The sequence below is a fragment of the Gossypium hirsutum genome, chromosome A10, assembly GCF_007990345.1.
Source record: "Gossypium hirsutum isolate 1008001.06 chromosome A10, Gossypium_hirsutum_v2.1, whole genome shotgun sequence".
Classification (NCBI taxonomy): Eukaryota; Viridiplantae; Streptophyta; class Magnoliopsida; order Malvales; family Malvaceae; genus Gossypium; species Gossypium hirsutum.
The window spans coordinates 42608580-42633638 of record NC_053433.1 but is presented as its reverse complement, the minus strand read 5'-3'; the positions used below and the strand labels follow the sequence as shown (position 1 = coordinate 42633638).

General features: G+C 33.5%; 1 protein-coding gene and 1 long non-coding RNA gene across 4 annotated transcripts; both read right to left on the bottom strand.

Moving 5' to 3' along the window:
• Nucleotides 1–2641: 2641 nt before the first annotated feature.
• LOC107905944 (uncharacterized) lies at nucleotides 2642–7289 on the bottom strand. Its single transcript, XR_001686638.2, has 3 exons — nucleotides 6727–7289; nucleotides 3867–3951; nucleotides 2642–2952 (listed from the first exon to the last, which is right to left on the bottom strand). It is a non-coding gene; the product is annotated as an uncharacterized lncRNA (long non-coding RNA).
• A 6639-nt stretch (nucleotides 7290–13928) lies between these two features.
• LOC107901704 (protein TIME FOR COFFEE) lies at nucleotides 13929–20661 on the bottom strand. Of its 3 annotated transcripts, none has more exons than XM_041079311.1 (13): nucleotides 20200–20661; nucleotides 19612–20100; nucleotides 19322–19506; nucleotides 18931–19237; nucleotides 18421–18841; nucleotides 18281–18341; nucleotides 18087–18179; nucleotides 17738–18008; nucleotides 17590–17656; nucleotides 17410–17476; nucleotides 16953–17321; nucleotides 14428–16816; nucleotides 13929–14338 (listed from the first exon to the last, which is right to left on the bottom strand). In XM_041079311.1, the coding sequence occupies exons 1-13, from the start codon at nucleotides 20303–20305 to the stop codon at nucleotides 14328–14330; spliced, it is 4836 nt and encodes a 1611-aa protein (XP_040935245.1). In that variant the 5' UTR covers nucleotides 20306–20661; the 3' UTR covers nucleotides 13929–14327. The 3 variants fall into 3 exon arrangements, with proteins under 3 accessions (XP_040935245.1, XP_040935246.1, XP_040935247.1); XM_041079312.1 differs by having other exon boundaries at nucleotides 19412–19506; nucleotides 20200–20614; XM_041079313.1 differs by having other exon boundaries at nucleotides 13929–16816; nucleotides 19412–19506; nucleotides 20200–20614.
• Between the last annotated feature and the right edge of the window lie 4398 nt (nucleotides 20662–25059).

Genomic DNA, 25059 nt, shown 5'->3' with positions numbered 1-25059 from the left:
GACCGAAAGTACCGAGTGAGTCGATGGATAATGTGATATAGCTCTGACAAACTTCCAACTCAAACAAGCTTCCGATTCACTAAAAACACGAAAAATACACGGAGTAAGAATTTAAGCTTAGTAAGTTCGTATAACATAAAATTTAACTTTCCATTTAGTCACAATTTAAGTAAGTAAACATAGCATATCCCAACTCAATTTGGCCAAATGCCTAAGTACATATTCACCAACATGTTGGTCATGTAAAACACATATAATAGCCAATAAATATGGATTAACATAACCCTTAAGCAAGTTTCATATACATGTATCATCCATTTCATGTTTCAATATATCATGTAATATTATTTTCATATATTTCATGTATATACCTGTAATAGTTCGTATCGAACTCATATCATCTCTTAATAGAACATTGCTCGTTGAACCATTTAGAATATCATTGGATACTCGGGATAGCTTACACATAGTGTGCTAAACTGTAATCCGTAAATTCTTGTACATATATGCTCATACGAGCTATGAATCGGTATGTTCTCACGAGTTGTAAATCAGTTAGCTCATACGAGCTGAGAATCGGTAAGCTCTTACGAGCTAAAATTGATAATCCCTAATGACATGTCATTTGTATCCTACAAATTCCTAAGGTTCAAACTGGACTCGGTAATCATCGTACATCGTCGGATATGCGATCTGTATTTATACATGGAAATTGTACAAATCACATACATATAATTCAATTAAAATATATAAATTCTCAATTTAATTACACGAACTTATCTCGACAAGTATACGAGATACGTAGGCGATTAATCCGAGATTTTGCTCTTTACTTCGATCTAACTCCGTACGAGGTCTGACTGGATCTATACGGATAAATTTAACTCAATTTAATATATATATCATTCAATTTAGTTCAACACATATTTTTGAGAAAATTACTATTTTGCCCTTATACTTTTAATTTCTTTGCAATTTAGTCCCTAGGCTCGAAAAATGAAATTCATGCAATTTAACCCTTACCTAAGCCTAGCCAATTTTTATATATATTAGTAGCAGTCCATATATTTCATAAATTCACAAATTCACCACATGATATTTTCTATTTTTCAATTTAGCCCCTAATTGATAATTTTATCAAAAATCCCTTTACAGAAGTTGTTTATCTAGCAACAACCATCCATATTCTATCATCAAACTTCAAAACTCAAGCATATTCATCAATGGTAAAACCCTAATAGTTTAACAGTTTCACAAATTAGTCTCCGAGCTAGCTAGATTAAGCTACAACGATCCCGAAAATATAGAAATCTTTAAAAACGGGTTAAGAATTCATACCTAATTGAAGGGATTAGGGTTGTCAAATGTTGAACATAAAAAATGGCCTCATTCTCTTTAAGTTTCGGTTGAAAATGGTGAAAAGATGTTGATGTTTTGTTTTAATTTTATTTAACTTATCATTAATTACTTATTTTCAAAATTAACCTTAACAATTCAGTCAAATTTCACTATTGCCAAACCATTATCATCCACTATCAACATTAATGGGCTATTTACTATATAAGGATTTCCACTTTAAAGTCCTATAGTTATTTCATACATTTAGCTTTTAGAACTCAACTTTTGTGCTGTAACACCCCTAATCCGTATCCGTCGCCGGAGAAGGGTTACGAGACATTACCTAACAAAGAACAACTTAAACTGACATTCACTAAATTCTATACTTTGTAATTCATCCACATTAAAAACATTTATTTCAATTAATAATTTCAAAACTTCAATACAATTTCAAATTCTATCATTTGATACTTACTCAACTTAATTACCGCTCACATATGTTGAATGGACATTAGTTAATATAAACAACATGCTTTATACTTTAATACAAGTTAAAAACTAATCATGCCTCTTTTCTGGTCATAAATCCATGCACATATTGAACCAAATATAACATAAGTACCATAGCAACATTACAACATAACCAAACATACCATAGTTGATTATACTACATGAGTATAATTACTAATATTAATAAACTATATTTAAACATAGTTACCAAATGGCCAAAATTATCTATTCTATTATTACAATTTATGCACATGTGGCTAAAACAAATTGAACCATTTTGAACACAAATATCAACTAAAAATACAACCATTTCGCATGTTTATTATTATGCTTATAATTACATATTTTCAATATAAGCTAAATCATGACTGAATTATCACTATAATTGACATCATTAACAAACCACAATCCAAATACATCCATTGTCCATATATCAAGCTTACTTAAAGCTATTTATAATTTATTCATATCATTAACCAAATATAGATATGCAACCAAAACACAAATCATACATACCTTATAATATGCATATCAAAATAACTCCAACCATGATCGGATATAACCGAATTTAAACATGAAAATTAAGCCATTTTCGAACTCCTATACTCAATCAATACATACCAAAAGCTAATTTTGCATATCAGTCAACTCGAACCTAAAACCATAACCGAATACTCAAGTACATATTATCTATCATTTCCATCACATAAATCATGCCAATATACACTTTTAAAACAATTTACCATCATGGCCAAATATACATCATACTTACCAAAATATACTTCTCCCATGTCAAATTACTAAATCATAAAATAACCTAATAATCAAGTCAAACCATATAGCCAAAAATCACACAGATATACACCATGAAATATACTTTAATATCAAGCCTATGCCATAACCGATTGCATATAAGCATTAATATCAAGATTAAGCCATTTTTGCATGGCTTATATATATACACATACCAAAATCAACATTTCCAAATATAATCTAGCCTATACATGCCATAGGTTCAAATTCAAACTTATAAAGTACCGAAAATAGTCGATAGTGTGATAAACTTTGCTGACGATCCCCGAGCTCGCAACTTGACTCCAAAATCTATAAAACAGAGGCAAATATACACACAGAGTAAGCTATCATAGCTTAGTAAGTCATAAGCAAATAAATAACTCAATGACAATATCAACTCAATTAACCAAACCAATTAATGATATTTAATTTCAAGTTCACAATTTTATACACAACATATACTTTCATATATAAATTTTACTTTGGTCGAATATATATATTATCAAAGTAACATTCAATTTCAAAACCATAGTACCATTATATAACCGAATATATACACACTCATAAGCATATACTCTTGAATCAAACTTTAATATCTCATACTTATACATATCATGTGGCCAAATATACTTCACAAATACACATATATTTACATTAGCATAATGTATAATTTGCATCGCATATCAAATAACCAACTTACCTTAATTTCAAATAGGTAATAAACTATCACATACCTCTTCACTTAGCTCGATTTACACATTCGATCACAACTTATCATTGCCCGTTGAAGCATTTGGAATTGAATAGGATACTCGAATAATCACACATATCATACAATGCCAACGTCCCAGACGTGGTCTTATATGTAATCACATATCGATTAATCGATGCCACTGTCCCAAATAAGGTCTTACACGAATCAAATATGATGCCGATGTCCCAGACATGGTCTTACACGTAATCACATATCGATGCCAACGTCCCAAACGTGGTCTTACACGAGAACACATATCGGAAATCCTATGTCATGACATATGTATCCTAGCTATTCCTAAGGTTTGTATGGGGCTTTCGGACGTCGTAACTCGATTGAATCGAACTCGTACACATAACTTTTAAGCATATTCACATTCGGCTATCATATATATATATTCACATAATTCATTTCAGCATATAAAACTTGTATTTATTTAAAATTAACATCTATTTGCTTATAAACTTACCTCGGATAACAATAATCAGAACGGGACAACAAATCGACAACTTTGGTTTTCCCCCGATCCAAATCCGATTTCTTTGGTTCTTGATCTAAACATATTCGAATTAAACTCATTCAAACATAATCTCATTCAATTTAGTCCAAAAACACATAATTTGGAAAATTACCATTTTACCCCTAACATTTTACACTTTTTACAATTTAGTCCAAATTACACAAAACACAAAACATGCAAAATTTGTACACACCATGCTTAGGCCGAATGTTACCCATGTTCATACAAGTCCATTCATTTCATTTATTTCACATTTTAGTCCCTCAATTTATTATTTTTTCAATTTAATCCTAATTATCAAAATCATCAAAAATTCCAATACAAAACATATTAATCCAAAACATATCTTTCATAATTCATCAACTAACATCACAAAGCTCAATTATTCATCAATGACATAACTCAAAATACTCATCAAAATCAAAAATTCAAGTATGGGCTTTGTACATTACACTGCAATGATCTCAAAAACGTAAAAATTATCAAAAACCGAACAAAAACTAACCTTGAATCAAGCTTGGACAAGGCTGAATACCGTAAGCTTATTTCTTTTCTTTCTTTCTCAATTTTCGGTCAAAAGTATGAACAAAATGCATTGTTGTTTTATTTTATTTTTATTATAACATATATTATTTAACAATTTACAAATTTAACCTTTATAATTTAATAACTAAAACATATATATTAAGGCCACAACCGTCTATCACTAACTCCAATGGTAATATTGCAACTTAAATACCTTAAATTAAAAAGACAACAACAATTCTGCCCTTACACATAAAACTATCAAATTTTCATTTTACGTGATTAAGCCCTTTTATTAAATCGGGCACTCAAACGACAAAATTAAAACACAAAAATTTCACACATATAAATTCACACATTATAAACACAGAAAATAATATTAAAATATTTTTCTGATTTGTATTCGTGGTCCCGAAACCACCGTTCCGAATAGGGTCTAAATCAGGCTGTTACATGTACTTTACGTGATTTAGTCCTTTTTATCAAATTAAGCAAATAAACGGTAAAATTTATTAATGAAATTTTTATACGGTAACACTATCATGCTGTAGGCACTAAAATAATAATAAAATAAATTTTCCAACTTCAGATTTGTGGTCACAAAACCACTGTTCTAATTTCATTGAAAATGGGCTATTACACCCATGATTTAATTTCTATAAAAATAAAAAAAAATGGCTAGAAACTTAGTTGAAATAAGTGGCCAAATGACAAACTAGGTTTTAGAGCTTTCTTCTCTTTAGCTACAATGGTAGACGGTTGAAGTGGAGAATATGATCACTCTTTCTACTTAATTTTGATTTATATAGTTAGATTAATTTATAATTAAACTTAATTAATTGACTTAATTATAATTAATTAAGCTTTAATCCTTAATTAGTTTAATCTAATGACATTCAACATCACATCCTACCATCATCTATTTAAGATTGTTTTATTAGCTATTTTAGTCTATTGGATAATTGTTATCTTATTTAAGTCCGTAAGCCTTTTCCTAATTAAAAATCTATAGCAATTAAACATTTACAATTTGATCCCTGGGCCTTAATTAATCACATTTTCAAATAAATTACTTAACCAAATTTTAATATATCTAAATAATCACTCCGTAAATATCTCTATTTAATATTTACGGAAACAAGAATCTGAAACTACATTTTTCGAACCATTAGAAATCGAATCATTATAGAGCCTGTCAAACAAGAATATAAAGACCCCTCACATTTGATGAACCGATGGAGAGTGTTGATTCCAAACTCTGGGCAATAACAATAAAAACTGATATGGATTTTATGAAATCCAACTTAGTCTGGAAACTTATCGAAAGTTATTGATTCTTTATAATATAAAATTGGTCAATAATTCATGTTATTGAAAATCTATTCTTGGACAACCCGAGAGTTCTATTTCCATTCAAAGTAAGTGTGTGAGGTTTGTATCACTTATGTGTTAATTTCAACATACTTACCCAAACTATTACCCTAATTTTAAATTAAATTCTTTAAACATTTTAATTAAATTTTCAAAATATCATTATCATATTAATTAAGTTATTCCGTTACAAATTTGGAACCAATTTAAATTATGTAATGAAATTAATCTTCTACTTATTTTATACACAAACAACTAAATAGATATAATATAAAAAGATTTATTATATATTTAAAAACCCTTAAAAAATAATTTAATAATTAATTGAGCCCTCAATCAAAAACAGCACTCAATTAAGTTCTTAACCAAATTTAAGCAAACAATTAAATCCTCACATCGACACTTTTTATGGAAACGATTAACATTGTTAACTTCGCCACATAGCACGCTTAGGTTGTGTCACGTGATAAGTTCTGATAATTTCACTTAAGTTTTTAAAAAATCTAAATTTTTAAAAATTATAATAAATATTAAAAATAATAGAAAAATTGTTTAAAAAATATTTTATCTTCTCTTTTTTTTTTTACTATCTTCCTCTTTTTCCTTTATTTTTTTTCTTTCCAATTACCATTTTCCCCTTTCTTTAATTTTACTTTAAAAATATATATATAGGATTATAAATTCAATAATCAAACAGTATATCTCACTAATTTATGGGTTTTACTGGAGATAAATAAAAATCAAAACATTTATGGAATATAAGACCACAATGCCATTTTCTTAATCAATCAAATATTCCATGGTAAAGCTTTAAAAGGAAAAAAGAAATGAACATGAATTCAAGAAATTAAACCCAAAGTCCGCCTTTTAATTCAAACTTGGAAAAGGAAAAGCCAAGAAATTATTTTCATACCTGAAATGGTAGTAGCTAAGTCCATGTTTAACCCCAGACTTTAACTCGCAATCAGCACAAGTTTGAACACCAACAGCATGACTTTGCCCATCACACCACTCACCAGCATAGGAATCACCTGTATAAAACCTATAAACCCCAAATCCATGCCTTAAACCCTGTCTATATTGCCCCCTATATCTACTCCCCCTGCTCCAACTCTCTACTCCTTACCCCTCTTATCTCCCTTCAACCCATTCCCCTTCGTATCTCCCATTCACAAAATAGTTATAAACCCCACTCCCATTACACTTGCCCTTGTGAAATCCACCTTCATAAAAATCTCCATTGCTGTAGAACTCCACTCCTCTATTCAGTCGGCAGAAGCCTTTTTTTTTTCTCTGCTGCTGTTGTTTTTATTACATTGAGTCTCTCCAATGAACCATTCGACGGGCTTCGAATTAGGTTTGGAAAAGTAGAATCTTGATTTGAAACAAACAATGCCTTGGTTTATTAAAGTTTTGTTTTTTGAAGATAAAAAAAAAAACGGGAAAAAGGAAAATGGAAAATGGAAAGAAGAAAATAAAGGAAAAAAGGAACGATAGTTAAAATAAAAAGAGAAATATTTTTATTAAAGAATAATTTTTTAGATTTTTTTATATTTTTAAAAAATTAAAAAAATCATATTTCATTATGTGGCACCACCTAAACATGCCACGTGGCAAAATAAACTGCATTAAATGGCTTCATAAAAAGTATTGAAGGCTTAATTAATTATTTAAATTTTATTAAGAGTTCAATTGAATGTTATTTTTAATTTAAAAACTCAATTAATTATTGAATTATTTTCAAAAAATATTTTTATATAATAAACCATATAAAAGTGATAGGATTTATTCTATCTTAATAATAATTTCGTTCATGCTTAAAATTAAAACAAAATTTCATACCAAATAAAAAAATAAACATTTAATAACTATGAAAATAATATAATAGACAGAGACATTTTTAAGTACGAATGATGTGAATATTTAATATGCATTTCATACTCGTATAAATTTCAACAATTCAATAACACATACATATTTATGTTTACATTATTAAAAAAATTAATATATAATATTTTTTAAAATTTGTTTAAAAGTATTTAGTTAATGTTTGACTTATTTTTATTTAATATTTGAATTTGTATTTTATCATCTAAATTGGTATGTATGCACTAACATAATTATTTTGTGTTAACATGATTTTCATAGTTAATCTTGTAGTGACATATAGCAGCTTCTCGTTGTGTCATTTGACGAGTATAAATTAAAAATTTTAAAAATAAATAAACTAATGAAAAAAATAAACTTTTATTCTGAAAATTTTATACTTTATTATTAATTTATATATTTATTTTTTAAATTTTTTAAATTTATATTGGTCACGTGACATATTGAAAAGCTATCACATATCATCAATGGATTAACTATTAGTATAATATCAACATAAACTAACGATATTAATATGAAAATAATAACTTAAATAACAAAATACAAATTCAAACACTAACAAAATCTAAAAAATATTAATTACTTTAAACAAATTCAAACAAGAAATTACGTATTAACTCTTGGAAAAAATTTTAAGACAGCAAATTATCAAGTCATTTTAGATGTCAAAGATACTTATAAAATATCTTACTTTACCTTTTCCGCTTCTTAAAAATAGTATGGCGGCATGGGACTACTGTTTATTGGTGTTTTTATTTAATGTTTACAAAAATAAGGGGTTAATTTAATCTTATAGACCCACTTGATTTTTTTATTATTTTTGTCCTTTAGTTAAGTGGTCCCACTCCCTACATCACGAAAGACCTAAATCTTACGATCATATTATTTATTTTAGATTTTTTGGGGGATTATAGAAGGGAACAAATGCTTTTATTGGTGGGGTCAACATCAACATCCACACCAAAATTTGGGGAAAACCGAAAACCCCCCAGTTTCATTTTTGGATCTATGCAAGTTGAACGGAGGGAAGATTACTTTGTTTTTATCCCTTACATCTGGAATATTGTATTTCTTTTATTTTATATAAGTTATTATAATATTATGCATAGAGGTCTAAAATGATTAAAAAAAAGGACAATTGAAAAAGAAATGAGAGCACGTGTGAAGATGAGAACAGATGCATGTCTTACCTTTGAGTACAGTTGTGGAACGAGTTTTCCGGGCCCACCAACCTTGAAGAAAAGCGAGAAAGGGTAAATTTGGAAAGGAAAACATATCCTCCAAATAGTATTAAAATATTCATCAAATTTTATTTATCAATATATAATATAATTTTTGTAAATTTTTTAAATATTACAAATGAAATTAAAATAACAATACAAAAATAAAAATGTAACATTTTCAATCCCGTCTATGAATTTAAAATTTCCATTTATTAATGCATGAAAACAATTTTTAATGAATTTTTAAATACTCCCTTAATATTTTTATCCAGTGCAGATACCGACGATAGAGAGAGGTGGCCTTTTCAGCAACCAATTTTGTGTTGTTTGTTGAAGAGATGGGAAGGGTCTTTTTAGAAAAGTGGCAGTACAAGTAACTTTTTTTTTTTTACTTTTTTGGTGTCGCTCTATATGTAAAAGTATCAAAATTAATAAAAATAATTTCCCTGGTGTCAAATTTAAATGTTGTGGCACTAACAATTTCTTTTTCTTTTTTTTAGGTGTTGCCTCATGTGGAGGCACAAAAAGCAATGTTTTCTTTTTTATTTTAGTGCCACTTATTTATCTGGTGGCACCACCAACTGTGTATGATTCTAATGTAAATTTAAGTTTTAAAAAAAATTAGGATTTTTTTGTTATGTTGAAAGAAAGAAAAAAGATAAATAAATATATTATGTTGAAGGGAGAATATTTATTATTATGGTGGTGTTTTACGAAAAAATTGTTTAGCTTTTAAGATATGTATGTGTTCACGTCGATACGGTGACGTTTGAAGTGGCACACATTTCATTTATCGTGTGGAGAGTGTACCATCACTCTTATAGATAAACGACTCATAAAATATAATATCGTTTTTTGCTCACCCGTAATGAAATACCTAGGTTAACACTAAGGGAGATGGAGCAATTGGTAATGGTTAAATGGTTAAGAGTTCCTGTTGACAATGGTTACACAATCACAAGGTAAAATTAGTTATGTTGTCAAGATAACTCTGTTTTTTTCTTGCACTAGAAGAAGATGCTTTATAAACCCTTTGTTAAAGACTTACTTCAGTGTTTGGAGCAAAAAGACTCTCAAGGAGAAGTATAACAGCCTAATTTTCAGTGGTGTCAGAACAGTGATTCGAGATCACTAAATCCGACAAATGAGTAGGAAATATTATTAATTTAGTGAGTATAAATTAAATGTGAAGTTAGGAAAAATTTTGAATTAGTGAATAGTGTACTAAAAATAAATATTAAAATAATTAGAATCGAAAACGAGGTATGGAGACCTCGATAATTTTAAATTTAGCCATAAGTATTTTTTATAAATATTTATGGAGTGTTAATATGTTAGTATTAAAGTTTCGTCAAGAAATTTTAAAGTTCTGATAGTTAATTGAACAAAAAGGACTAAATTGTATCAAATACAAAATTGTGGGAAATGATTAAATAGCTTAATTGATAAAAGAAAAAGGGTTTAAAAGGAAAATAGACCCAAAGTCTATTTGGGCTGGACGGCAAGGGCATGAAATCAGCAAGAACATAAGGAGAATTAAGGGCAAAATTGAAAAATTGTAAAATTTACTTAATAAAGCTAGGACTAAAGTGGAATTATCTAGATTTCTTTTTATTTTCTGCATTCTCATCAGAAAAACGACATGAAAGAGTTATATTAAGCTGGTTTTTAATATTTTTACTTCAAGTAAGTTCAATTCTGGATTATTTCTTGAAATTTTTATGTTTTTGTGACTTTTACAACTAGGTCCTATTGTTGAATTCATTAGTTTTTGATTCTATGAAAGAAATTGAAAGTTTCTATACATATGTGCTGGAAGTATATGATGATTTGTCATGGAATTATAGCTTTAAATTGTTTATATGTTGATTTTATTGTAAGAATTGAATAGAAAGTGAATGTTTGGGACCTAATTGTAAAAGAGTTTGAAGTTAGAGTTTTATGTGGAAATTCTGAAATTCAATAGTTATGAAATAACTTATAATGTTTAGGAAAAGTATTAATTGAGAAAATTATCTTAATTGAGGGGTTAATTGAGCAAGGACTGAATTGTATGAATTGTGAAATTTGGGGCCAAATGGAAATCAACATTTTGCACTAAAACTGTTTTGGACAGCAGCAGTAGTCTAACTTTGAAAAATCACCAAAAATTGTAGAAATGGAATTAGAGGATGAATAAAATATTAAATTAAATATTATTGAGTCTAGTTTCTTATAGAAGAAATAATGTAAGCAATGGAATCCTAAATCATGAGATATGATAAATTTTGTGAGACAAGGTCAGAATGATTTCGGGTTCCCTTATTCTGACTTTGTAAAATCATCAAAAATTGGATAAAAATAATTATGGGCTTACATTTATATTTTTAGAATTCTGAATGAGTCTATTTTCAAGAGAAACAAACGGGAACATCATTCGAATCCTGTACGAAGAGATAATTAATTTTTAGTGAAGAAGGGTCGGAACTGTCAGACAGCAGAATAGGGGAGACTTCAATGAATAAACTGTATTAATTGGACCAACCAAAAATTATGAAAATTTTATGGTAAGAATATATGTGAATCTAGTTTCTGGGAAAATTTATGGATCTTAATTTGGAGTTCTGTATCTCAAGATAAAAATAATTTAGTGGCTATGACACAGATGGACAGCTTGAATATTCACATAAGTAGATAGTGAAAATTATAGATAATGTTACCTACAAGTGTGTTGTTTATACTAAGGATGTGGATGGAGAGGAGGAAGAGGAAAATATACAAAAATATATGAATGACTCGTGTATAAATTAATCACATGCCCGATTATAATCGATAAGTGTTGAATTAGAAACGATATAATGTTTTATTTGGAATATTTATTATGAAATTATGATTATCGCTATAATACAAAAATCGAACTTGTGAGTTTATATAACTAAATTTAGTGACCATTTGTTAATATTATTAAATTTCAATATTATTTTATGAATGGTGATTAATATTTATGTATGTTAATTGTTGAAAATAAGTAAATTATGTACAAAAGTTATGAAATTAAACTGAGAATTTTGGAGGAACGGAACGCAGGAAATGAGTACAATCTTTCAGTGAAAAAGATGAATTGACGGTATATTACCCAAGTAAACTGAGATTCAGCATTTGTTGCGAATTCTCGTGTTTGCTTTCTGTTTAGCTCTTACGAGCTTCCGTTAACTCATATAAGTTTCAGTTAACCCTTCTGGGGTTTCAGTTCAGCTCTGATGAGCTTCAGTTAGCCTCCGGGCTTCCGTTTAGCACTTATGTGCTTCAGTTAGCCTTCGGGCTTCCGGGCTTTCGTCTAGCACTTATGTGCTTCAGTTAGCCTCCGGGCTTCCGTTTAGCACTTATGTGCTTTAGCTAGATTTCGGGCTTCAGATCACGATGTACTCAAATCCATAAGCTGTTCCTTGGATGGACAAGTTGGTAAGTCGTAAATGTAACATGTGGAAAAAAATGTAAGTAATGTTATCATTATTATTATTCTGTGATTATGTGATTTTATCATTCAGAGATTGTGTTTGACAAGATATGTTAGTAAATTATGAGTATGTGAATCAAAGTGACAGAATTTAAACACATAATGAGGTTAAGCTGATTCACACGAATTTGTCATTTGAAATTGTGATTGACAGGAAGAAACAGTGAATTACATGCTTATCAATGGTTACACATAATTATCTGAAAAACAAGAAAAATGACGGTTATTGATATATGAAAATGTAAGACATTGATATATGAATGTGGAATATGTTTGATAAATGTGTTCATTCTTAACTATGGAATTATGTACCTCATGTGTGCTATTTGCATAACAATAATATTTCAAATACTTTAGTGAGTAAAGCTTAAATATGAAATAGTATGAAATTGAGACAAGTTGTTATGAAAATATATTTAAATTATCTGTAAGTGTTTTGTACTCCTCGGTAATACCTCGTACTCTGTTCTGGCGACGGATACGGGTAAAAGGCGTTACAAGAAGCCCTACACCAATGGTCACATGCCACATTTGTAATTGGCACCAGGAGAAAAATTAAAAAAAAAATTACCTAGTGCAATCACATTTGGAGCTAGGACCCAAAAAAAAAAACTTTGTTCATAGATTTTGGTGCCTCTACATGAAGAAATGTCACCGAAAAAGTAAAAAAAAAATCATTGGTGCTACTACATTTGAAACTGTGACCGAAGATATTTTTTTTCTAAATTTGATACCTCTACATTAAGAGGTGACACTAAAATAAAATTACTGACATTGATGTCACCACATTTGAATTTATCACCAGAATAAAAAAATTATTATTTTTTTCCTTCTTCGTACTCGTGAAAATACAAGTATTTCAAAGAACACATACAAATGTTGCCTAAAAAGTGACATACCAAAAATAATATTTTTTAAAGGTAATCATTTACTATATAATTAACTGATAATTAACTGATGATTGAGTCAAAATTTAAGATGTTATCGCCATTCCCGTCTATTATAAAACTAAAGTCATTCTCATAATTAATCTTAAAATTAAATTATTTTCATAATTTTTTAAAATTATATAGGGTCACTATTGTAAAAAAAGCCAGATGGGAACCGAGGGTAGAGAGTGCGAGGTTCAATCACTATTTGGCTAATTATGAGAAAAATGGAATAATGTACAAAGGGTGTTGATTGATGAACGGCCCGCAAGTTTAAACCCTACTTTTTCCTTTTTGTTCATGGTTGTTAAACCCTACTTGTTTATATACATAAAACGCCAGTGAGCTATACGAGTTCGTATTGTTTTTGATTGTCTTGTACAACTTTAGCTTCAAAAGCTTTAGTCAGGCTCTAGTTTTATCCACATCACCATCGTCATAATATCCCTCCTATCACCAGACAGAACAATCAAATCCCTCCTCTCTTCAACACTTGTGCTGCTACTAAAATAACAGGAATCGATTCAAGACATGTTATGGAAGAGGCATAATAATCAAAATAAAAATGAAGGCAAATAGATGAATAGAAAAAATGAAGAGGATTACTCTTAAATGTGCATGTGAAACACATATACATATACACCCTTCAGTTGCATATATTATGTCAAAAGATTTGTTTACTGATCTATTCTGGAAATTTCAAAATCCCAAATTCAAAGATAAAAAGGAAATAAAATTATATAAGAAAAAGAACCTCCATTACTGCCACGAGACGGAAAAGTAGGTGCTCCACTTCCGTGCTTTTCCTGGAGCCCTATTCCCCTACACCATCTTCATTTGCCCTACAAAAACATTGTTGACAACCTATTTCTCCATCTTTCGCCCATCAAACCATTCTAGTTTAATTAGACTGAACAATGATCAACCTTGTCAAGAAAGTTTATGAGCACAAGTGTCTTGGATGATACGATAAGCACAATCAACAAGGAACTGCAATGCCAAAATCTCTTCTCAGTGCTGTATCTTGATCCCTGTATGGTGATAGCAATACAAAGCACAAAGCGCATATTTCTACTCACCAGCAGGTTGTTTTTGCTCTGCTGGTTTCACCTGAACAGCAGCAGGAACAGCATGAACGTATGGGAAACCTGGAACAAGCTGATATGGCTTTCCAGATGACTGTGTGGTTGCAAATTGTGCAGCATGTATAAGTCCCTGTGATGCTACGCCACCACCTTTCATATTACCAGCAGCAGCAACTACAGCCTTTGCAGGGTCAGTGGTGCCAGTATTAGCAGGAGTAACTGGAGAACACAATGACAACACTGACGTTGAAGTTGATGATCCTGAAGGCAGTGCCTGCTGTTGCTCATTACGGTGTCTTTGAAGAAAGAACCCATTTGCAGCTGTTGTGGTTGGTGAGTGTTGAGCTTGGGCCTGAATGTAAGCATTTGAGAAGAACAGTTGCGCTTGATGTAGTGCATGCTTTTGCTGCTGCTGTTGATGTAGCACTGATTGGGGCTTCGTCCCCATACTTGAAGATGAACTTAAATGGGGGTTTCCCAGGACTGATGGCACACTCCTCCCACCAACAGGAGATGATATCTGACTAGGCAATGATGGTGAGTTCTTGGTCAGCTGAGATGATAAACTAGATGCTTGACAACCTTTGTTGCCAGTAGAAGTGGAACCTGTTGTCCTGGGACTACCACCAGCACTTCTGGAGATTGAAGTTGTGGGAGAGCCAACCACAATCGGAGTAGAGGGGGATGGGGTGCTACTAGGAGGCTGTTGATTTTGTGTTGAGTTAGGATTAGCTGTGAAAGAAATCTCGGTGTGGTTTTGCTGTGGCCGGGCTTGTTGCTGGGAAATATTTTTTAGGCTTGATGAAGTTGAAGATAGAGATGGAGAAGAAACTTGAGGGCCAGTTGTCCTTACAGAATTCTTCCATTGAGGAGATTGAGCTGGACTGCTGCTGGTTTGCACAAGATTTTGAGGGAAAGGAGACAAGGCATTTTGGAATTTTGTAGCCATAGAAGATGAAGGAAGGTGATCAGAATAAGCATTTCCATTACTTGTCACCGGCACCTTGCTTCGAGAAGCAGAAGCAGCCCCAAATTGGTGCGGCTTCTGAAGCTGAAGCATCTGCTGTTGCTGCTGCTGTTGATTCCGCTGAAGTTGCTGCTGACCACTAGGAGCATTTACACAACTGATTGAAGCAGGCATAACAGAACCTGAAGTTCTGGGAGCAGAGCCAAGATTAGTTGTACGGGCAGAACTATCAATAACATTGCTGCCAGGAATAGTGGAAACAGACGAATCAGACAGATCCGACCTGGTGAAGGCAATGGACTGCCCAGCAGTAGCTGAACTCTTTCCTGCCATGGCATTCCTTCCTTCTTCCACACTAGATGCATCATTAGTTCCATGATTCCCTTCTTCGGAAGCAATATAATTATTCTTCTTCTGTTGGGCTGTTTGGGCAGCTACAGCAGCTGCCATGATGCCTTGCCTTGTACTCTCCGGAAGGCTTTGAAGAATTGCATGATCTCGTCCAAAGGAGGAAATATCAACGCCAGGAGTAGTAGTACCATTAATGGAGGCAATCGACATGGCAAATGACTGAGATGTAAGAGACTCAACTCCAGCCTTTGAACCTGACTGTTGGATATGTTGTTTCTTTTCCCCCTGGTTACAGCCAGAACTGGTGGAACCACCCAATGATGCAGCAGTCATCAAGGTGAAATTAGGAGGTTGTAAAGGCATGGCAAAATTCTGACAATAAATATTCATATTTGCACGAGATACTCGGCTGTCAGAAGTTGATGGGCTATCTTTGCCACTTAATTCACCTTCAAGGTGCCGGGCTTGATAAGAAGCATGCTGACTTGGTTGTTGCTGCCGTTGCTGTAGTGGCAAGGGATGAGACGACTGGTTTTTGGGGGCAGGAAAGCCTTGCAAGGTTCCACTGCCACTACTGGCACCACTTCCATGAGGCCTCTGCTGCAGGTTCTGCAAATGCTTCTGGGAGGATGATGCACCAATAGACATGTTAGTGTTCTGATGACCTTGTTGGATTTGCTGTAACTGTGTAGGTGGCTGTTGCTGCTGCTGAAGCTGTGTTGGGTGAACCATTTGGGAAGAATAGAAAGATCCAGGAATAAAAGGCATAGGCTGCGCATGATTCCCTCGATATGCAGGTGGTGCCCCAACATGTGCAGGAAATGGAAACGGATATGCATTATTCTGCAGAATTGCCAAGTACTGGGTTTCGTTGCTAGGCATATTCACATAGTTGAAGCTCATTGCAGGGGCGGCAGTTGCACCAGCAGGGGCGGTACTCACTGAGGCAGAATTAGACGAGCTCAAAGTTGTGCTGCCAGCACCAGGAGATTTCACAGACCCAGGTCGGACAGTCCCAGCAGCAGCCTGTTGCTGGCTCAATGGGAAAATAAAAGCAGGGCCATGCTGAAATAGAAATAAACCAAAAAGAAAAATATCAAATTTTTGTCCAGATATAATTGTGGAATTAACACAACACTGGACTTCATTAGAAACAAATGAACAGAAAAGTGAAATGAGGTTTTCTCGGGCAAGAGCATACCAGGATATTACTGGGTGCCCCAGGAGGTAGAGCTTGCTGGAGCAGCATTTGCTTTCTCTGTGCAGAATCCACCATGTTGGTAGCAGCCTGTGAACTTTTATCTTTGCCACCATGACCAGGAAAAATTGCAAGAGTCTGCCCCTTGTCTTGTACAGAACTCACAGCTCTCCCAGGAATGTTCCCATTCAATTCCGAAGCAGGCACAACATTTAAATTTGCCTTCAGACCATAGAGTGAAGCTGAACCAGGTGCCGTGGGCCAGAAAGGATTCATCTTCATGAATTGCTGGTGACAGTGTACATTCCGAGCAATGTAGCAATGGGTTGCAGATCTCTTTGGCCTTGGTTGAGTAAACAGCAAATGTGGAGGCTGCAAAAGTCCAAAAGTTCAAGGTAAATTAGAACCCAAAACAATTAAATAACCAAGACCTGAAAACATTAAGAACATATCGACATGCCTGAATAGATGCTGAAGATACAGCGCTCCCATCCATGGATACAACACCTTGCAGAGGAGCCATGTATCTGCTCAGGAAGGGAAAAAAAATTCATTACCCCCCATTACAACATCTAAACCACTGGTTTATATACTAAAGACAAAAAAGCACAAAACCCAATTTCAAATCAACAAGCTATACCCCATTGGAGGAACTCCACCAGGCCAGCTAGCCAATGACATCGGCAAAGGTAAAGCACAAGATTGTGCTGTAGAAAGCAAAAAACATAAGTCCAGATCAGAAACAAGAGAGGAAAAATTTTCCCAGGAAAAAAAGGATTAACTTTTACCAGATTTCTCTTTATTGGGCTGCTGTTGCTCCTGCTTTAGAACATTGTGTTTGAACTTGCTCGCACCGACACTACCTGTACCACTATCTCTATCAGATTTCTCCAAATCAAGCTTTAGATGAGCATTCATTTCACTCTTTATAACTGGATTATGCGATTCAGTTTCTTCAGCAGTCAGTTTGGCCTTCTTATTATCCTCGCCTTCCACATTCACATCTTCATTTCCGACATTCACTCTTTTATCATCTTCCTTAACCGTAGACTTCATCTCCTGCACAGGAAAAGAAAAAAAGCCATTAATTTATGATACACATCATACCAAGAGACTGGTGAAAGCTAGGTGACTAACCAATTCCATATCTGTGGGCAATGGTTTAGGATCTGAAACCCCAAAATCAATCTCATCATCCCTCTCTGGTGATGATCTAGATGGAGGAAGAGCCTAAAACCAAAATAAAAAATAGCTTAGAATTCCAGAGACAAAGAATCAACTAGAAGGGAGTTAAAAGAGCTTGCATATTTTAAGAAAAGGAGGATCCACACCATCAGATCTATCTGGAACTTCACTTCCCGCTGACTCTCGACCTCACCAACTGTTGAATTCCTGAAACACCAAAGCTTTCGAGACTTATAACACCCCATAAAAAGTTAACGAGGAATGAGTAGAAGGAAACAATGCTCACGCTTTTGTCAGTGTCTCACGCTCATCATCCAATCTGGGACCAGCAATAGAAGGATTATTAGCAGGAGAAGGTAAAGTTTCCTTCATTGGCGATTGAAACTCCTCTTTTTTACAGATACCCACGTCTCTAATCTCAGATTCTTCAGTCAAAGGCTTAGAATCTGGTACCAAATTGTTCTTCTCTTCCTTCTTTGGTTCAGCCTGAACGAGCTCTGCAGAAGCTGGTCCAGCTTGAGAAGAATTCATCAAATAAGTACCATCAATTTCAGCCATGGAGGTAGCTTCAATTTTAGCGGGTTGATCAATTTCAACCTTAGTTGTAGATGAAATTGAATTGTTCGAAACAGAGAATATAGGAGGTGGTGCTACCGCAGTAGTTTCATCCTCGTACTTCACCGGTCTTGGTCTTTTCCTCTTGGGAGCTGCAACAACAATACCCAAATCAAAATCTGTAGCCCAATTGCTCAGAAAAGCAGAAGTTTCTATTTCTTCTAAGCTGAAAGTTACTAACCAATTGCAGATATAGGAGTAGCAGAAGAGTTAGAATTTGAAGGTATATTGGAAGATGGTTGAGGAAGGGTTGACGGGGAGTAGGAGATCGGTGAAGAGACTCTTGATTTAGAATCAAGATTGTGTTTATTAACTTCTCGTGAATCGAACTTGACCGAATCATTCCCATTTGTATCTTGCTTCGATGGGACTTGTGGCTGCCTCATCAAACCATATAAGACCTCCGCAATCTCCATCTCTATCTCTTCCTGAGCTGATGATGAGGATTTCGACGAAGATTTGGGTGGCCTTTGCTTTGGTCCGTTAGCCTTCACGTCAAAAACCAAATCTTTGTCACTAGATTTAACAAAAAAAGAGCCAAAAACAAAGAACAAAAAATTCAGAAAACTGACCATCTTCTTCCTCATAGTAGCATTGGAAGAAGATGGAGAGGCTGGAGCCGGAGACGGTGATGTTATCATCCCAGCTACACCTGTTCTCACCGGCGAAGTTGAAGCTTGACGGTGAATCTGATCTCCGCCTACTAAACCAACACCACCGCCACTTGATGCCCATTCATGAGACCTTTTAGTAGAAGCTGTACAAAATAAAATAAAAGGAAAAATAACAAATCAGCCACTTCAAAAGCAGAATACTTGCTAACAAAAAGGCTGAAATTCGTTAATCTCTTCCACCTCTCTACCTGACCGAGCTTTTCTAGGCACCGACACGCCAATCATCTCATCGGCTGCCTTCCACGTAGACGAGGTACTTGTGCTGGTAGTCAGAACAGGCCCCGGAGGCGGTATCGTTCTAATGACTTTCACGGGTAGTGGAAAACTCTTCCGATGTTGATGCTGCTGCTGTTGATGATGAATCGACAAAGACCCGGCCATGTTGTTCGGCGGAATCATCCGAACAGAACCTCCTCCAGGTATTCCCCCTCCGTCTTCGTCGTCATCATCTTCATCGTCGTTCACACTTTCTTCAGAACTTTCATCGGCCCCGTCTTCTCTGTTACTTATCAATCTATCGCCTCTTCTTCTCTTACTCGTTCTACTAAAGCGATCTCTTTCTCTTTCTCTTTCTCTATCTCGCTCTCTATCTCGTTTTCTTTCCCTTTCTCGATCTCGATCCTTCTTCCGATCTCTTAAACGCGTCGTTTCTTGAAACTCCACCGGCCCATCATCCTCTGCACAATACAAAAGGGAAAAAAAATAAACAAATCAGAAAACTTCACTATGAAGACACCGTTAGAGGTGAAAAGAAAGACCAGATCTGATTTTAAAACCTGGGGAGTCTCTAACAGAGCTACATCTATGCCGCCGCCGTGAAAGGCCATGTGTGGCGGAAACGGCAGCCATAGTGGCTCTCCTCGCTTCTCTGGTTCTATCCATCTTCGTAAATCAACTCCTTTTGCAGATAACAAATTAGTTGATATAGAAACAAGACTAATCGCATCACTCCTCAGTCAATCGTCTCAAATCTACCATAATTCGCCCAGAAATGAACTCCGGTGACTGATTCCGGCGAGAATCCGATCTCGATAATTTTTCAAAGATCTTGTGTTGAAACAATCTGTCAGACTCAGACTTGAAAGATTTTAGCTTTTCTCTTCTTTCCCTCTGCCCCCCTCTCTCTCTCCGCTCCCTTCTCCGTATCTCCCTTTCCTATTTTTGTGCTCTAAATGTCATCTTCTTTTCGCTATTTCACCCTCAACGAAACCCACTCCAAGCCTTAATGAACGGCCAAGATCCCTGATTGCAATAAGTGCCCACATCTTAACCGTTGATTCCTCGACAAATCCAACGGTTTTCATTGGCTTAAACCAACATGGCAAGATCTGAACGGTTGATTAATTATCTCTTCTCGCTCTTAACCCTTTCTAAATTATTCTATATTGCAACGTGTCATATTTTATTTTTCTTCCCTACTAAGCTTCCGTAGTTTCATCTCACTCGCTACCGATTTGGTAACAATAAAAAATCAATTTGTAATAAATTTAAAATTTAAAATTTCTTCCCAAAAAATATTTTAAAAATTAAAATTGCTTGGAGAGCTAAGAACTGTTTCCCAAGAATCTCGATTAACATAAGTAGGGACTCTTGGATTTCCCGAAGCGATTCGTGACCTGCTATTGCCGGTTGCAGAGTGGTAAAAAGTACATGAGCATTACCATCTCATGGAATCAGCTGACCACAAAATATATGTTTACCACCGGTTAATGTTCATTATTTCGGTTCCGTGTTTATACTAATCTGCATATATTAGTGTAATAATGTTTGTATTGTAATTATCTTTTAAAAAATTTAAAAAATAATGGAAACGCAATTTTAACATAAAAATTAATAATACATATTAATAATATATAGAAGATATTAAAAAAAGATAATTTTATTATGGAATTTAAAAATATTATATTAATTATAATAAATAAGTATGTCAATATTTTATTATTAAATTTTGTACTAATAAACAAATTAAATTATGAAAAACAGTTGTAGTTAATGTTCGTTTTGGACACCCATAATTAACGGCTCATTTTACAACTTTTTTTTCATGGCCATCAAGGAAAATAAAACAAAAGCTTTTTTTTAATTTAAAATGAAATTACCAAAGCAATTTTTAAATTGGTGTATATAGTGGGAAAATGAATGGATAAAAAAAGTGTAAACAGGACTTTTCCTTTCAACGAGAAAAGGAGCTTAAAAGTGTTCTTTAAAAGGAATTAAATTATATTTTTTGAGTGTGTGTTTAGTGTTGCGGAATATAGACGATTTTTTATTACACAATTTTCTTTTCATCAGTACATCGAACCAATTCAACAACGATTCGGTATGTTTTCCTTAAGAGTTTGTTCATATATTTTTGTTAATGGCATGTTAGTTTTTTTTAACAGATCCAAAATGTTGTAACGACCAAACTTTAATGGCTGAATGCCATTCTCATATTTGAATGGCCTTTTACTGTATTTTTTAGTGGTAAAATGATCGGGCTACTGTGTACGAACACTCAGTAAAGAGATTTGTACAAAAAATATAAAAATTGAAATGCGACTTTGCTACAAGTGTCATAAGGTTATAATATAGTGTTTATAACATATCACTAAGTATTCTGAGGATCAAACTTAAAGAAATTGAGTGACAAGATTGACCAACAATAACCAAGCATGCAACAAGGAAGTCTATCAAGCTAATTTCTAGATAACATTGTATGAAAAATTATAAATGAGTGAATTACGTTGAAATCTAAACTATAAAAACTAAATTACAAATATACTAATTTCACAAGATTAACAACTAGGGAAACAATATGGTTGATCAATATCCATGTTAATGGCTAATTTTTAATTTAGGGCACTAGAATGTTTAATTTTCTTAATTGGTCCAATTTTACTTCTCGATCACTATTTTACCCAACTAAGCAATTCAATCTAGTTTATCTTTCGACCTCACTAAAATAAATTGGACTAATTGAATTAGTGTTCAATAGGATCTCCTCTTAGTCTCACCTATCTAAATAGTCTCCTAGAGTCGTCAATTCTATGTTTTATATTTTATTTGATTCAGTCTAAATTTCACGATCTAGTCCCTAAACTTTAAATCAATCAATTAATATTTCAATTAATCAACGACATACAAAATTAGTTCACATCCATAATCAATTCAAGCAACTCAATAATTTTTATGTTAAATCACACAAGAAAAATAACAGAAGTTAAATTGAGTTTAGAAATGATCAATATAATCAGCAGAATCCTTGAATTAATTGAAGGTTTGATGTGTTAAATCCCCGAATATTGAACCAAATCGATAAAATGCGAAATCGAATGAAGAAAATACTAAAAGTCTATTGAAATATTAAAGAGATTATAAAATGTACAAGTAGGTCTTTATATTGTTTACTATGAAAAGGAAAATGCAATAAAAATGTAAAAAGAATGTTTATAAGAATCTAACCAAAAAGAGCAAAATCCTAAATTCTATATGAAAAGTGTTATAAAAGTACTATTTATATCTGACACAAATTGACATATAAAGGAAAATTTTGCCCTCACTTAACATTTGGCTTAAAGCTTGATGGACTAAAATGCCATTTAGAATTTGAGCCTTGTCAAAGTCAATGTCTTGACATCCACACCTTGGTGTCGTGACATCTACACCTTGGTGTCGCGACATCAGCAATAATTTACTCTATTGGGTGCTTTGGGGCTTCAGTATTGCGATAATAACCTCCAAATGTCGCAACATTGTACTCAAGTGACTTGACTTTTTCAACTTTGGAGACCGTGGCTAGTGTTACAACCTTGCTAGCTTGGAGTTGTGACCCCAAAGGTTGATGTCGTGACATCACCACTTGGTGTTGTGACATTACAGGTAGTCCACTTGAATGTGCATTTTGGAGAAGTCCAACTCTTCAATTGATAGTGGAAGTATTGGTGTCACGGCCTTGGTCCTAATGTAGGCTCCTTTTCTCATTTTCACCTCAACCAAGTGCATAAAACAAGCTTAGTTCAAGGTTAAGAGCCTAATGGCATAAGCTTGCCATTATCCTAAAAAAGCATAAAAACATAATAAAGATGAAGATTACACAAAATCTATTAACTATGAAAATGCAGTAAAAGACATCATACACTACTTAAAAGTAAGCTCTTTAAGTCTTTGCTTAGTCTTAATTTGATGTATACAGATATGGAAGATCAAACTCCCCCACACTTAAAGTATTTGCTTAGCCTCAAGCAAACACTGAATACACTAACATGCAAACAGGCGACTCTTGAGTAATGATGATGTATAAAATATGGTAAACAACTATGTGCAATGTATGAAACCTTTGTAGCATACAACTTAAGTATGCTGTATAGGTAATTCATAACTCCTAAAGTAAATTCAATAAGTTCAAAACATTACAAAGCAAATAGATATAGAGGCAATTATGCAAAAGCACCACCATCCTTTATGTTTTTCCATCAAAATAACTTATGTAGATGTAATGTCTATAAAAAAAAAAGAATTCAAATCATCCACTTTTCATATATATATGCAAATCAAGAACTAATGTACAAAAATGTCCAAGGGTGGGTTTGGATGGGCACTGGAGTGCGTTGCATTGCGTTTAGCTTATTTTTTGTCTCACATTATAGTATCACTATAGTATCTAATCTCATCGCCATCACTATTTTTACACTAACCGTAGGTAAATGCACCCCCATCTAAACCCACCCTAAGTCACATAGGACTTCTAGGCTTGTAATGTCACATCCTATATTTTATTATTATTGGCACAAGAATGAGAATAAGGAAAAAGTGGTCTAGTGGTTTAATACTCCTTAGCTATCCTAGTAGTCCTAAGTTTAAGTCCTCTTGTTCACACATTTTCATTTATTTTTTTTAAACATTTTCTCATGTGTTTATTAAGCTTGTCGTCCACCCTGTAATTTCCATGGTTAGGAGGATTTCTTTCCTCTATTAAGGGCCAAACTTACTAAAAGTTGAAGGAGCATGATCCTCTTTTCACTCCATGTCTTCCTCTCTTACCATTTTATCTCACCCTTGCTATAGTAGAGATTCATTGAACCTAGACCTAGTTGACCAACCTTTCCTCCCACTCACCCAATAATTATTTCCATCATTTCATCCCTCTCCTCCATATTTCTCTTTTTTTCTCTCATTTCTCACCTATTTTTTCTCTTTTTACAATATCACCACATTTTCTTCTTTTCAATTTTTCTTCCTTCCTCTACAGTGATCGACCCCTCCACCACCGACCACCATGCTTTGAGGCCACCGCACCACCTCTTCCTCTTCCCTGTCACCGTCCATTACCATTGTGACCACAACTGCAAACCACTGTGGTTTTCTTTTCTCCTCCATTCCTCTTTCTTTCATTGTAACATTTCATCTTCTTTTTTTTTGTCGAACCTTCACCATTTCTTTTACTACACCTTTCGTCAGAACATCACCGCCGGTGGTTGAGTTTTCCTCTTTTTTCTCTACATTTTTTCCATTATTTTATTTTGACTAATCTTATACCCTCTCACTTTAATAAATCTTTTAGACCACCCAACTGTCTAATCTCATGTCTATATCGATCCATTGTTCATCTCGAATTGATCAAGTGTGCAAGTGTGGGTTATTTGATCATAAACTCC